This window comes from Lissotriton vulgaris, chromosome 2_1, assembly GCF_964263255.1.
Source record: "Lissotriton vulgaris chromosome 2_1, aLisVul1.2, whole genome shotgun sequence".
In the NCBI taxonomy this organism is placed as follows: Eukaryota; Metazoa; Chordata; class Amphibia; order Caudata; family Salamandridae; genus Lissotriton; species Lissotriton vulgaris.
Genome location: NC_141687.1, coordinates 364,093,012 through 364,109,008, shown reverse-complemented (window position 1 = coordinate 364,109,008; position 15,997 = coordinate 364,093,012). Strand labels below are relative to the sequence as shown.

Here is a 15,997-nt window from a genome sequence, read left to right as displayed (position 1 = left end):
CTGCTTTTTTGACATCACTGCGGGTGTTGCAGTCAGCAGCACCGGTGCAATGAAAAAATTGCAAGATGCAACCACCATGGTGGCGGTCGCATCATAATTTGGTGTGCAGGACTGCCGCATGCATGGCGGGCGGTCCTGATCCCCACCACAATGGCATCGTAATGACCCCCTTTATTCGGTTCCAAAGACAATTAAGTTTCACGCACATACTTTCAACGATAACATTTTCATATCGTATAGTTACATAAGCATAAATAAAATCAGTATAAAAACGAGCAAGAATTGGCATTCAGACAATTTTGATAGGGAATATAAATAACGCCAAATGCCCACTGCAACAGTCTATAATGTCAACCATAATCTATACATATAAAAACGAAAGTATGTCTGTCTGTCTGTTTGTCCTTTATGCATTACTACACCATTCATCCTATCGCCATGAAACTTTGAGAAGTTGTTGAGTACACTCTCGCGAAGGTTTCTGGCAAAACAAATTTTTAAAAACCGCCCCCCCAGGGCCCCTATAATCTTTTGAATACTGAAATAGACAGCGAATTTGCAAGCATCGTCGACAGTTATGACTCCCAAACGGAAATCGATCTACATAAGAAGCAGGAAAGAAAAAGGCATTACGAGCTTCAGAAACAGACGAGCAACGGGAAGCAAGATTAGAAGATGTTCGAATACAAACTGCTCAAGCCCATAATTCTCAAACGAATGAGCAAAGAGAATCAAGATTGGAAGCCGATCGAGTACGCACTGCTCAAGCCTACTCGAATGAAACAGGAGAGCAACCAGAATCAAGATTGGAAGCCAATCGAGGATGCACTGCTCAAGCCACACTTAGAAATGTTTTTTAAAAATAAAATGAATAAGTTTCAATAACAGTGACACAATGTAAATTTTATGTTATCATAATGAGTTTCCTTGAATTTCCTTTCTTCTGAGATCGCAGCAACACGTGACGGATAAGCTAGTATTTCATAAATGAGGATAATTGTTATAAAAGGTTACAAAAGTTCTGTTCATCTATATTGACTCATTGTGCTTTCTTCTGGACATTGCAACTTTAATGTAATTAGAGACTGCAGTGCAAATAGGTAACGTAGACAAAAAAAATGCAAAAAATGAAAATCGTCACTATAAAATGGGGCTAAGAATTTTCCCCTTGGCTCATTATAAAGGGGACAGAACAACATAAAGTGTTAAGTGCTCTGAGATGCTAAATTGTCACACAGACCAGGTATTAGTCTATCAATCCATCCTGATTGTTTGGGAAATGCCACTAAAGAGTGCAAAGTGCTTAGATAAAATCTTATCAAAAAGAGTTGTGTTTGAGAATTGGTGGTAAACGTTAGACAAAGTTGCTGTTCTGCGGGGAACAAACATGATGGACGTGTGACTACTAGTTGTAAGCAGTGCATATTTGCCACATAATAATGTGCCTCTTTTATAATGGCTTTCACATTTGTATGGATTCTTGCAGGATTGTAATAATAGTGCCCCAGGCCAAACACATGAAATGTATCCTTCACGAAGGGGAGCCAAGGGATCGACAATAAGATATCTAAATTGGTACAGTCCTTAATGACTTCCCTTGAGAATATTGATGTCCTTAGATAGACAGATCTTTGCCCAAGGAAGCAAATGGGCAATATCTATTTGATCTTCAAGATAGTCCAGCCCCAGCTCACGATGACAAAAAAGTGTGGAGGCACTATTTGGGGTCAACAATAGCCTTTTTATAAATTTATTTTACAAGACCTGCAAGTGTCAGCTTTTGTGGTAACCCCAAACTCCTGCCCCATAAGATGCCACAGGTAAGCTTTTAGCTTTGTAGAGGGTAACCAATTATGTCACCGGCTTGTGGCCTAGCTTGCAGGCAAAGTAGAATAACCCCTCCACAACCCAACTAGCATGTTGGATCCTTGCAGTAATAAGGGAGTACCAATTATTAGTGTTATTAAAAATGCACCCTAGATATTTAAAGTTGGACAGCTTATCAATAATCCTACCCTTTACAGCGAATTTGCTTGTTTTAGTTGCTTTTGGGCCACACACCATAACATATGATTTAATAAAATTGACTTTTAGATCCAGTGCTGCCATAAAATCTGTAAAAGCATTAAGTGATTTTTGGAGGCTATTAGCTGTGAAAGCCATTAGCACAATGTAATCCGCATAAGCTAGAAGTGGACCAGATTGCCTCCAATTTTAGGAAAATCTAATTCCTTCTCTATTAAAAATGCCTCTAAGCCATTAGTATATAATAAAACATGAAATGGAGCAAAAATGCACCCCTGCGGAACACCTCCTGTAGAGACGATTTGCCCCGTCCTTTCCTCCCAAGAGCTATATCGTATGGCAACTATAGCGGAAGTATGAAACCTACGTAGAAGGGAGATGAGGGCTTCTTAAATACCAATATTCCTCACAGTCCCCACAATTCCTCCTGATTAATGGTGTCAAAGGCACTGGACAAGTCCATGAAAGCCAAGTGGATAGAGCCCCTCCTGACCCTCATGTACTAGCCCATAATCAGAGACAAATTGAGGCACTGATCTGTACTACCCATACCCCTTCTAAAACCGTTTTGCAATCTAGACATGATCCCTGTACTGTTCGCCCATTTCTCAAGGTGCACAAGAACGACACTCCCCAATACCTTAGCAGTGACGTCCAAGAATAAAATTGAGCCTATAACCGGCAGGGTCACTCCTGTTGCCCTTTTTATACACTGGGACCAAAAAAGCCTACTGCCAGGTTTTTGGGATGGGCCAATCACCACGGCTTTAAAAACATTAGTGAGCAAAGATGCCCACAGATTAGGGTGTTTGTACTTTTTTTTTTAAGTTTAATGAACTTTTCAAATTTTCCCTATACTTTACCCTATGGCGATCTTTTAACCCAGTGGCGGAGAACTCTTCCTAAAAGCGAAAAGTTGCTTGTGGCAACTCTTCACTTGTGAATTTGGCTCCACCCCATTTCAAAGAGTCGAAACATGTAAGTCCACATGTTTTAGTAAATTTACTGGTTTTGGCCATTCACCATTTCCAAATCTAAATTTACTACAAAGTGTTAGAGAAAATGTACACATGTTGATTCACTCAAATGTAATTAGCCTTTGTGAATAGGCCTAAAGGGTGCACAAAAGATTTAATCATCACTCCCTCCCTGCACTCTTGTGCCCACCACTAAGGGGCATCCCTGAAGGACTTTCAAGTTTGTATTTAAGCTGCCTGGCAATATGCTATATCCGTATATTGACTTCCAGCCTCTTGGACAATATTCTCAATTTTCTATTCCTTCCAGTTCCATGCTGGTTTAGTGAATATTAGTTTGCTTTCCTGCCAAAGACTCATATTCCCAGAATTTCTTAATCACTGCTTCATCTGCACTCTTTCAGGCTAAATAAGGGTGGAGGAATCAGCACACCTGTGGCTGGCAGGTGCTCGCTTATTAAAAGCGGAGGCATGTGATTAGCATACTCTTTGTAGCCTCTGTTTTATTCAGTGCAGCACTAGTCATTGTGACAGTCTTTCTGTGTGGCTGACCCTTTATGATTTTGTAGATTTTCATTTGTGTTTTTTCTTAACTCACAATATCTTGTAGTGCATTCCTATTTCCAGAACTTCCACTGTTATGCAATGTCCTTGTTTCTTGAGTTCACACTATTTCAATACTCACTGAGTTCTTTAACTTTCAATACTTCTGTAGATTCTCTTTCACAGTCCTTCTATGCCTTTCCTGCTTCCTTAGATCTGAGTATTCTGCCTTTCTATCCTTGTTGCTCTATTTCCTAATTTTCAAATGAATTTGTTTGCTTGTGTACTCCCAAGTGTTCCATCTGTTTTTCCTTCTTTCTTGCTAAACACCACTGCTCTCTAGATCCTTGTCTCTGATGTGTGTGTATTTAGTTCTCCACCCTGTCTGATTCGTCCTTGTGTGTTCCTGTGTGATCACCAGGATTTGTGGATGCAGTTGACAACCTAAGTGCTGTTTTCGTCCACTGTAAGTATAGACTTTCTATTACTTTTAACATCTGCACAGACATCAGCTCCATAGACCATGACTAACTGCTGATGTGTGTGAGAAACCTCTTGTCTGGTGCCCCCAAGTGTTTTAATATCTCATCTCCTTTATTGTTAATGTGGTTACATGTATGCCTTGCAAGCCATGGATGTTATTCTTTTTGCAGTATTGCCTTTTGAGTGCATTTTCCTTCTGATATTTGACTTTCACGTTACCTTGTTCAAAGATTCCTCATTGGTCCCTTTTCTCCTCTTTCTCACTGTGTGATCTTGAGGAGATCTGTTATCAATATGCTCTTCACTTTGTCTACTATGTCCAGTCTGTAACTAGTCTTTGACAGTCCCCCTGACAGATTAAGAATCTTCTTTCTTCTCTGACAAGTCCAGTAAATACTAGGGCTTAGAATATGTATTATTAACAATGTGGGAGAGCGAGAGAGAGAGAGACAACTATTTGTGCCTTTTCCCTAGGTCAGTTCTTTTACCGCTGGCTATCATGGGTGTAGCTATCAATGGTGCAGCTGGTGCAGTAGCACCAGTGCCCAGAGGAAAGAGTGGCCTCACTGCCTCAGCGGCTACTACTTTTTGAAATGCTTGTGCAATTTCTTGCACAAGGGATGCTGTGTTCCCCCTTTGGTTGACGCCTGCACAACATCTCGGGCAGCTCTGCACAGTAGCCCTGGAGTGATGAGCAATTCATTCCTGCTTGGCACCCTTCGCAGACTAGTCTGAGGAGGAAGGCAGGTGCCAACAGTGCAACGGCCTGATCGACTGCCATAACTGACAGGAATGCAAACTTGAAACCAGGTGGATTTCCATTCATTGCTGCCTGGTTGGTGCCCGCGTTTTCAAGGGAAAGGAGCGCGCTGAGCACCCGCTGAAGCCTCTCCCAAACTAACTGGGCCTGAATTAGTCCCAAAACAGCAAAGCAAAATCCTTGCAGTGCTGCACTCAGCCCTGCCAAACGTATGTTCAGTGCTTGAGCGGCTATAGCAGTCCCTTCCCTCGTGACAAAAGTACGCTTTCCCCAAAAAGCTGTGATTTCTCGGTCTAAAATCTAGGACTGTATACCTGTACCAGTGTGCAGCATGTAATGGAAGGTTTTATTTACAGATCAGGAACAGCGGTGGGTTCTGCTTAATTCCATTGACAATATACCTAGAAATGTTGGAAAATAGGACCTGGTTAGTTGCTGCAAACTCTTCAGAAGTATCGCCAGGAGGCACCGATGCTGGGGTCCTTGAAGAATAGCAGGATGGAGGGCAAGAGGCCCTGCAGGTTTCGCTTCTTTCCATTGCTGTTTTTAAGAGACCATTGGATTCTGGAACATGTAGTCTCACTTCACATTGTCTTATAAGAGTGGGATAAATCCTAACATGAGAAGTGGTCTTAGGTAAAAAGGCCGTGGCAACGAAAGGTGATGCACATGGCCTGGAGCACCTGGTAGCTATGCTCTTGAATACTTGCATACTTCAATAGGCACCATTCTCTGCAAGCACCCCAGCAGGTACCGGCAGTCCTAGTAAGGCCATATGGCTTTCTTATTGGGCAGAACAGCTGAACTTTCACAAACACTGTCAGTACTGTCACTAATTTCTAAAGTCCTAGACAGAATGTTTGGTGAGATTTGTGACATTTTCAGTCAGTCCTAGTGTTTTAGCCAACTATGATTTTCATCCTCGGACTTTTCTTTTTATCAGTAGAAGTGTGAGCTTAAAACTAAGCATGCAGAGGGTTGCGGGTTATAAAGACAGATCGAGGGTGTCACACATGCCATAGGCCCAGCCAGTATTTTGATTATGGCAACTTGCAGGCAGCTGTTAATGGGAAGTTGCGAGCCCACCCTCCAGATTGCACATTTTGAGGACCGATGGCCCACTGTGACCCTCCGTGCTTTCTGAATTCCATTAATCCCACCTTGAATATGTGTCTATGTTCTTATCTTAAAGCCCCCTGAATCAGGCCAGTGCTGGCGGCATCTTAGCGCTATATAAAGCATTCGCCAAATCAGCAAAACGATAGGCTTTCGAGGGTCATACAGTTGTCAGATTTCATTCATGTCAGGCATCGGCAACTCCTTCAATGCTGGTTTTTACTTTGCTATTGATACGTCTAGTGCTGCATTTATACTGAGCAAAGGAACACCACAAATACAAGAATCAGAATGAAAAGCAAAACCCAGAGCTCGATAAAGACTTACCCCTAACACAGGGCTTCCTGAGAGTTTGGTTTGGGGCATGCAAAAATTCCCAGAAAGATACATTCCAAAGGGGTGCTGGTGCTTCTGTCTTCCGGGTCATTACACTCTGAAATCTATATATGACACTTTGAGCCACCCTAGATATTTTATCAACAGTCCTTTATATGGTGGGGCTTTTAATAAAAAAAAAAAGATCAAATCCCAGAACTCAACGTCCCAAGAAATAAACACCAACGGCTGAATGCCTTACACATGACTTTAAACCAATTTGCAGGTCGGCCTCTCCAAAGTGATAACCTGTTTTCTTTTTACAAAAGGATTTCCAGCAGAGTTGGTTTGTCTGAACACAGCGAGGATTTAGGTCCAGTCTGTGAAGAAAAGAAACCCTGGTAATCTGGGGTCCCCAGAGTGCAAATTGATTCTATCCCCATCATATCCTCCATAGGAATGGAGTTACTCACTCATTCGTTAAGAGATCTAAAGTTGGCCCATGTTAGTTGTGAATTGCTGATCCTGTTTTGTTTTTCTTACGCATTTTGGGACTTGTATTTGCTTTATTCGTTATAAATCCAAGACTACAAATACTACAATCAAAGGGGAAAAAAGAACAGGAGTCAAACCTCTCCTGCTATTTTGTTTTTTAAATATTTTTATAGTCCGTGGAATTGCCAAAATACAAACCAGTCCAGTAATATCAGTACTACATTACTACAATTTCACCCAATGCATATATTGATCTCCTCTTAGCACCAAAACAATGGCAGTTAAAAATCTAAAGAGAGAATCTGAGACAGATAAAAACACTCAATAAAATGCTAAATAATAAGATATTATTTCATTACCTAGCTGACACAATTTTATCCACAGGAAAATACAAATCGGTTAATTCAGCTAACTATTCTCCATAAAGTTCAAAGGCATAACATATTCTGAAATTATTGAATCTCCTCCCCATCCCCCACTCTACATATCCAAAACTGAAAGTGCATCAATTAAAATGATTAAGATCCTAAATGTTAATCATTGAACAATCCATTTATATATTTAAAAACAATAGATTCACTCACATCTTTCCATAACTATGTCTATATTTAAAAAAACGAATAAGAAAAAAAACATACATTCAAAATCCAAAACCTGTCTGCACTTTTATTTGTGAAAAAGGGGCAAACCATAACGAAAATGTCTTAATTACTTCAATCCCAATATCCCCAAAATGCCTCAAACGTTTTACGGGCACCTACTCTAAATGTATAGAGGGTCCCTGTGAGCCAACTAGCCCACCAGGTACCTTCAGTAAGCTCCACGAAGCTGCGTTGCAGAGTGTTGTAAAAAGGGGCGTGGCCTCTCAATACCTCTCTGCAACGCAGGTCTCTGGCGCATACTGGAGGTACCTGGTGGGCTAGTTGGCCCTTGGGACCCATGGGATTGAGGAAGAATTAATTATCCAACTTAAAACACGCCACAGGGCGTGTTGGCAAACATGTCACCTCAGGCTCCGCCCCCTTTCTTCACCATTGTGCAAATATTGCTCTAAAATCAGCTGAACTACGAATTCCGATTTACTCACCTGTTATCAGGAGATTCCTCAGTGCTGCATCTATGAGCTCAATATTGATCCTGAAAAGTAATTCTAACCGTACTTACCAGTAACTTTAATTTCCTTCCATAGATTATCATTGCCTGGTTTCACTTGGAAATTCTTCCAAGTGTGGAGTTTTGGAACTTACAAATATTCCTCTAAAATCAGCCGAACTACAAATTCCGATTTACTCACTTGTTATCAGGAGAGACCTCAGTGCTGTATCTTTGAGCCCAGTATTGATCCTGAAAATTAATTCTAACCGTACTTACCAGTAACTTGAATTTCCTTCCATAGGATAGCATTGCCTGCTTTTTGCTGAAAAGGTGTCTGTGTCGATTTTTGAAACTTACAAATATTCCTCTAAAATCAACCTAACTACGAATTCCGATTTACTTACCTGTTATAAGGAGAGACCTCGGTGCTGCATCGTTGAGCCCAGTACTGAACCTAAAAAGTCATTCTAACCGTACTTACCAGTAACTTGAATTTCCTTCCATAGGCTAACATTGGCTGGTTTCACTTGGAAATTCTTCTAAGTGTGGAGTTTTGAAACTTACAAATGTTCCTCTAACATCAGCCGAACTACAAATTCAGATTTACTCACTTGTTATCAGGAGAAACCTCAGTGCTGCATCTTTGAGCCCAGTATTGATCCTGAAAAGTAATTCTAACCGTACTTACCAGTAACTTGAATTTTCTTCCATAGGATATCATTGCCTGCTTTTTGCTGAAAAGGTGTTTAAGTGTCGATTTTTGAAACTTACAAATATTCCTGTAAAATCAATCTAACTACGAATTCTGATTTACTCACCTGTTATCAGGAGAGACCTCAGTGCTGCATCTTTGAGCCCAGTATTGATCCTGAAAAGTAATTCTAACCGTACTTACCAGGAACTTGAATTTCCTTCCATAGGTTAACATTGACTGGTTCACTCGGAAATTCTTCAAAGTGTAGAGTTTTGGAACTTTAAAATGTTCATCTAAAATCAGCAGAACTACGCATTCTGATTTACTCACCTGTTATCAGGAGAGACCTCACTGCTGCATCTTTGAGCCCAGTACTGATCCTGAAAAGTAATTCTAACCGTACTTACCAGGAACTTGAATTTCCTTCCATAGGCTAACATTGACTGGTTTCACTTGGAAATTCTTCAAAGTGTAGAGTTTTGGAACTTTAAAATATTCATCTAAAATCAGCCGAACTACGTATTCCGATTTACTCACCTGTTATCAAGAGAGACCTGAGTGCTGTGGCTTTGAGCCCAGTACTGATTCTGAAAAGTAATACTAACCATACTCACCAGTAACTTGAACTTCCTTTCAGAGGATAACATTGGTAATTCCAACTGTAAAAAAAAAAAGAAAATAATATACATATTTTAAAATAAAAATATTTGTTTTTAAATTCCCTTTCAATATTTTAAAAAACATTTTTTTCCATTTATATTAAAAATATATAATGTAATTAAAAAATAAAATATGTAAAAATAAACAGTTAAAAAAACGGTAGAAAATAAGTGCAAAAACCATAGGTTTGAGACATGTTATAGTTAGGAATTAGCATTTAAAAAACCTTAGAAATTCACTGAAAAAACCATTGGTTTCAGGGCTGTTTTAGTTAGCTGGACATTTCACTCGTACAAAACCAATGAAATTCCTCCGTTATAGTTAGTTCTGCTAACTATAACTTGCGCGCCCGCAATCCACTGCTGATGAAGTCACATATTACATCATTCATGACATGGTCAGTGACATCACTGATGACATCACTGATGACATTTCAAATGACATCACTGAAGACATCATCCAGTGAATGTGGTTTGTTATTTAAATATGTATTATATATATAGCAATGTGCATTGAAGAATGAGTGGATATATAAACATAAATATCTAGATGGAGGATTTAGTAGCAAACTAACTATAAATGAGGAATTTCAATGGTTTTGTACGAGTGAAATGTCCATCTAACTTTAACAGCCCTGAAACCTATGGTTTTATCAGTGAATATAGTGACAGTGAGTGTGTATATATATATATATATATATATATATATATATATATATATATATATATATATATATATATACATAACACCAACTTCCTTCGTGGATACCTTTGCGAACAAAGAGCGAAAGAACCGAGCCCAAACTCCGTTTTTGCATGTGAAATGGATTTATTCAGTCGTAAATCGGCAGTCCTGTCCGACGCGTTTCGGAGTCCAGCTCCTTGGTCACGTGTCATTATTTTGTTCTTTCAATAAAGTATATATGGAAAAAAACCTAAGTGTGGACATCACAGAAAATCAACATAAACATAGGACTACTGCACCACATCAGAAGGTAAGGAAACGTGGGCGCCATTTTGTAGTATTACATTTCCTTATCCAAAGCATAGTTTGTATCAGTCTCATATTGGTTAAATGTGATTACAATTCATTGTATAGAATTGGTTTAGGCAAATAATATGACCAGATGTAAATTGATATACTTTACATTAGGAATTCAATTTTTAGAAAATTATCCCATTTCCAATTAATTAATTGGTGGTCAAAAGTAATTTATATACATTTGTCAATTCTGCCCCAGTGGGCTATTTACATAACCAAGTATACTTAGCAACAGAATAAGAGATATATATATAACATTTCAGTTTTGAAAAGCACCTCGCTCTTGTTGATGCTGCTAAGGACCTATATACAGTGTTGTGCATTTCTGGTCAGTCATTCTATCAAGTAGTTAGTTAACTGGAGATTAAAACCTATATGTAAAACCCAGTCTATAAATATAACCCAATGGCAGTCACTACTGGGTAGTTATACCTAGAACTAGGTTTCCATAAGAAAAGCATTTTTGGTTTACTTATAACTTAGGTGCCAATTGACACATTTTCTATGCCATTTCCAAGTCACGACACTGCACTTTCTCTCTCGGTAGTAAGGTTGCAGCTTCACCACACTGTCCCACAGACCCCTTTTATTCCAGGCATCTCGGACGAGGCTGGGCCACTGCCCACTCCAGCAGCAAGCAGCAGCCATCGGAAGGCTCGGTGCAGCCAAGCTCCGCACTCGGCCGCTCTGCATCATGTCCAGGTCTGCCGCAGATCCGGCTATCATGGCCCTTGCGGGCACTATTGACCCCACAACTCTGCAACACCACCCCCAGCACTTGTCGATTTCCAGGCAGATGGGGGGGGGCAAGGCTGGAGCAGATGGGTCAAGAGGAGTCTAGCAACAGTGGGCTGACAGCATCGGAGTTCCAGGCTAAGCGTGAGCGTCCATTGCTGCTGTTTCCATGCCCCCCATTCATCCTAAAACATTTGTGGGAAATCCGTCTTTAACAAGGGCAAATTTACGTACACTATATCGAACTTTAAGGAAAGGCATTTCACAAGTAAATTCTGCATTACATGTTAATATAATATCAGCTTTTTAGAGAAATGCAATTGATATTGGAGTTGCCCTCCCTTTCTGTGGTTGTGCTCATCAGAACAACTGTTTCCACTCATAACATTGGTTCCTACCTCTCATTAACAAAGAACTCTTACATTTATTGACAGGTTATCAGGCCGACCAAAAGCCACTAAAGGTTTACATTCTCCAAGACCATTCCAATGAGGCTTCAGACTCTGTGGAGGAAGGCTGCCGCGCCAACCAACAACTGAACGAGAACATGCAGATCCGAACAGACTCGGGCTCCCCAGGTTTGCAAACAGTGAGTACACCCTGCCCATTGTGCCCTACGACAAATAAGAGCATTACAAAAACTGTGCACTCATAGAAATTACCCAAGATGATATTTACTACGAGGCACTGTAGTTCTTTTTCCTTTGCTCCATTATTTTTTTTTTTAACCAAAGTCATTCTTGAAACACTATCATCAACTTTATTTTCCATTTGCATTTTATACATTAGTCTCTGACTTAAGATGCCTTCATTCTCCACCAGAATTCAATGCAGAGGGTCATTTATACTCTCCCAGCTGCCTCACAACGCATCTACTATGACACTCTTTTCAATTTCTAAAGCCACTTTGGGCACAAAATGATCAATTTGGGTCTGGAACGTTGTTAGAAACGGGGGTCTCTAGTTGGCAATGGTTTGCACCTTTGTCCAAGTAGGGGCCTTTTCTTTCTGTCAGGGTAAGGGATTTACGCCCTAAACATCCCCTTCTCACCCCCTTAGTAGCTTGGCATGAGCAGACAGGCTTATCTCAGAAGCAGTGTGTAGAGCATTTGTGCACACATACAGTAATATAGTAAAACACTACAAAGGGACACAGTACAAGTTTGGAAAACTAGCAAATCTTTATCTAAACCAAAAAAGAACAAAACAACAAAAATCCACCATACATGTACCAAGATATCATAAAAATAGGTTCTTCACAAAAATAAAGCCAGTAGCAATAACTAGCTCCACCTGTGGCCATTACTAGGTTGTGACAGCTGAAAATCCCAAAGTACAGTGCAGATCGTGAGATGCATGGCGTCAGGCCCAGAATCACATGAACCCCAAAGGATAGTACCTCGGTAAACGATAAACAAAGACGGTGCACAGCTTTGGGGAGGTGTTGCTTCATTGGTGCTGGGTGGAATTGCTTCCTTACGGCCACAGGGGAAGTGAGGTGTTGGTTCCTTACTGTGATGCAGGAGAGGTGAGTCGTTGGTTCCTCACTGTTGCCATGGAGGTGACATCAAGGTGGTGTTAAGGCATCAGCTCCTTACGATGATTCGGGGTCGATGGAGTCGGGAGGTCACCCTCGTCAGGTATCGGCTCCGTGATGATGAAGCACTGGCATTGTTGAGGTCAGGGCTGCTGTGCAAGTCTGGGTGGAGTGTTGTGAGCGTCACAAATGATGCCCCCCTCGGAGACGGCATCAGAGTTTGTATGGTGCAGCGTCTGTAAGCGTTGGGGCTACAGTGTAAGTCAGGGCGGTGCACCGTGAACCTAATGAGCGGTGCCAATGGCTTTGTTGCAGGTCACAGCATAGCTTGCCGGTGTCAGTATTGCTATTTCCTTGTGTGGCAGCAGACACAGCAGTTCCAGGAGCAGGAGGACAAAGGGAATGAAGTCTTTGTTTTCCTGGGAATTCAGAACAAGAGGCAAGCTTTACACCAATCCCTTGGAGATATTCTTCAGGCAGGATACACAGCACACAACAAAGTCTTGGTCCTCTACTTTCTAGAAACAGCCACCACAGGCCAGCCCCACACAGCACACAGCAGAGGGGCAGTGCTTCTTCTTCAGCTTTCCTAGCTCTTCCCCTTGGCAGGGGTTCATCTTGAGTCCAGAAGAATTCTAAAGTTCTGGGGTCTGGGCCCCAATATTCATAACCAATTTTCTTTTGTTCTCTTGTGGCAGTGAGACTCTTCGCTCAGTCCAAAACAGTTCTATCCTCTCTGGCTCAGCTTCTTGGCAGGAGGTGGAGACCGCATTGTCCAAGGCAGACTGTGCCTATTCTGGTGCCGGGAAATCCCCTTCCCCTACTCTAAATGCAGTCCAGATCTATTCAGCCAAACCCTGACTCATTCAGGAAAGGATGGACACACCTCAACCCATCCACGTGGCTAGCTGAAGAGAATGCACATCTCCAGCCCCTGTCACTCCAAAGCCAGACAGTCAATCCACAAACCAGCAGAGCCACACAGGATGGCTAAGCAAGAAAATACCCACTTTCTAAATAGTCGAATTTTCAAACACATAATATCAAAATAATCTTTACTAAAAGATAGATTTTTATATTTTGAGTTCAGGCATACTAAACTCCAGCTTTATACCTTGTCCCAATGGGAAGTTATACGTATAAGATGTTATAAATATACTCCCATTCTATCCTATGAGATAGATAGCCTTTCCATAGTGAAAAACGAAATACACTGTATTTCGCTATCAGGACATATCACATACACCAGCACATGTTATACCTTTCACATTCACTTAACCCTGCCATGGGCCTATCTTAGCTGTGACTCATATGTAATAAGAAGGAAGGTTAGGCCCTGGCAAGTGGGTGTACATGCCAGGTCGACATGGCAGTAGACACTGAAGTGGCAGGTCTGAGACCCCTTTGGAAGGCTGCTTGTGTGGTTGGTACAATCAGTGCTGCAGGACCACAATACGATGGATTTAGGCCCAGATCTCTGTACTGGGGTGAATGTATGACCTTGTTCTGCATTCTGTCCATCAATTGTTTTTGCATTTATCACCCCGAGTGGGATGGGTATGCTCAGACGTGAGTCCCATGCTCTCCACACCACTGGAGTCAAGCTATCCTGGCTGAAGAAGGCTGATAGCCAAAACCGGTCCTAGGATGCTTGATTCCGGTCCAGGAAAGACATGGCTTGGCAGTTTGGGCTGGACTGTTCCCATGAGGCACAGGGTCAAGGCTGATTTGCATATGGCCATGTCTGAACTGGGGTGTTGTGGAGTGCAAGAAAACGATGGATTTAGGCCCAGATCTCTGTACTGGGGTGAATGTATGACATTGTTCTGCATTCTGTCCATCAATTGTTGTTTTTGCATTTGTCACCCTGAGTGGGATGGGTATGCTCAGACGTGAGTCCCATGCTCTCAACACCACTGGAGTCAAGCTATCCTGGCTGAAGAAGGCTGATAACCAGAAACCAGTCCTAGGATGCTTGATTCCGGTCCAGGAAAGACATGGCTTGGCAGTTCCGGATGGACTGTTCCCATGAGGCACAGGGTCAAGGCTGATTTGCATATGGCCATGTCTGAGCTGGGGTGGTGTGGAGTGCAAAAAACGATGGATTTAAACCCAGATCTCTGTACTGGGGTGAATGTAAGACATTGTTCTGCATTCAGTCCATCAATTGTTGTTTTTGCAGGCCCACTAGCAGCATTTGACTTACAGGCCACGGGCACACATAGTGCACTGTACTAGGGACTTACTGCTAAGTCAAACAAGCCAATCATGGCAACAGCAATCCATATGCACAATTTACATAGGGAACACCTACACTGTGGCATTGATCAGCAAAGGCAAGGTGCCCAAAACATCTAGACCAGCAAAATGAAATCCAGCACACAGCAGAAAATACAGGAGGATGAGGCAAAAAGACAGGGGAAAACCACACACTAACAAACGTGAAGACATTATCAGCACAGTGGACGCATAAGAGAATAGTAAACCAGGAAATATTCTGGCCCAGGCCTGTTATAAAGCTTTTGGGAGGGGGGCGTCAGAGAGAGGTCAATGTGAGATGATGGGATTGGCAAACACTGGCAGAACAATATTGGTTTTAAACACATTGCAAACTACAGGAGGGAAGGGGATAGTCTTCAGCCCACCTTAAGAGTTAGCCCTGGGGGGTTATGTAGATAGGGGTGAGGGCTAGCAGGAGGGCACAAGTTCTTTAATTTCAGTTGGGGTAAGCTTTTACATGCTGTGGTTTGCAGGTGGGTTGGGGGACAGACAAAGCTGCTTTGCGGAACCCCCGCAACTCTGCTAAGGCCCATGATAAAAGCCATCAAGTGGAATTACGTTTCCTTCATTAAAGTTATTGATAAGCAGGGAGGCCACAGCCAGATCAGGAGGAACAATCTATCAACTGACCAGAATAACATTTTAGTGTCTTACACCTATCTATGACATGTTTAAGATTCTTCAGTGGTAAACCCGACCACAGCCCAACTCATAAACAATACACACATTCCCCTTTCTTATATAATTGATAACATTTCAAATAATCAAGTTAGAAAAAATTGGAAATGGGACAGATATGGAAATTCTAGTTCCAACTCAAGGAACAAAAATAAAATGAAAAGGGAAAGGGAAATAATGCAGGCAATGAAGATAAACCAATAACCAATTAACTTTAGGGTTGCTACAGGAATCCTGTGGAAATAGTGAATGTTAACATGCATAATACAATTTTTAGACATTTGACTAATACTAATATCAGAATCCTGTAGAACTATATGTGGAAGACATAGTTATAAATCCAGAACTTTTATGAACTGTAACATTGTCTACTGCTCCATGATGAGTCAGTCTAACACACACATGCACCCCCCCCCCCCACCAACTCCCTCCTTCCCAGGTGGTACAGCGGTGCTGTAACAGTTTTCTGAATGGAGGTGCTGCCATCATCTTACATGACTGAACTCATAGGGATTTTGAAAAATACAAGTGTCATACAAAGAATGGGTGTAACAAAAGAGATA

At 41.5% G+C, this 15,997-nt stretch overlaps 1 protein-coding gene across 3 annotated transcripts in view; it reads left to right on the top strand.

Annotated features, from left to right (window-relative positions):
• Positions 1 to 15,997, top strand: part of FOXN1 (forkhead box N1) — a 530,094-nt gene that overhangs the window by 318,009 nt on the left and 196,088 nt on the right. For all 3 annotated transcript variants that reach the window (XM_086955164.1, XM_086955163.1, XM_086955165.1), the window contains one exon: positions 11,374 to 11,528. In XM_086955164.1, coding sequence (XP_086811290.1) covers positions 11,374 to 11,528 — 155 coding nt within the window. The remainder of the gene's footprint in view (positions 1 to 11,373; positions 11,529 to 15,997) is intronic.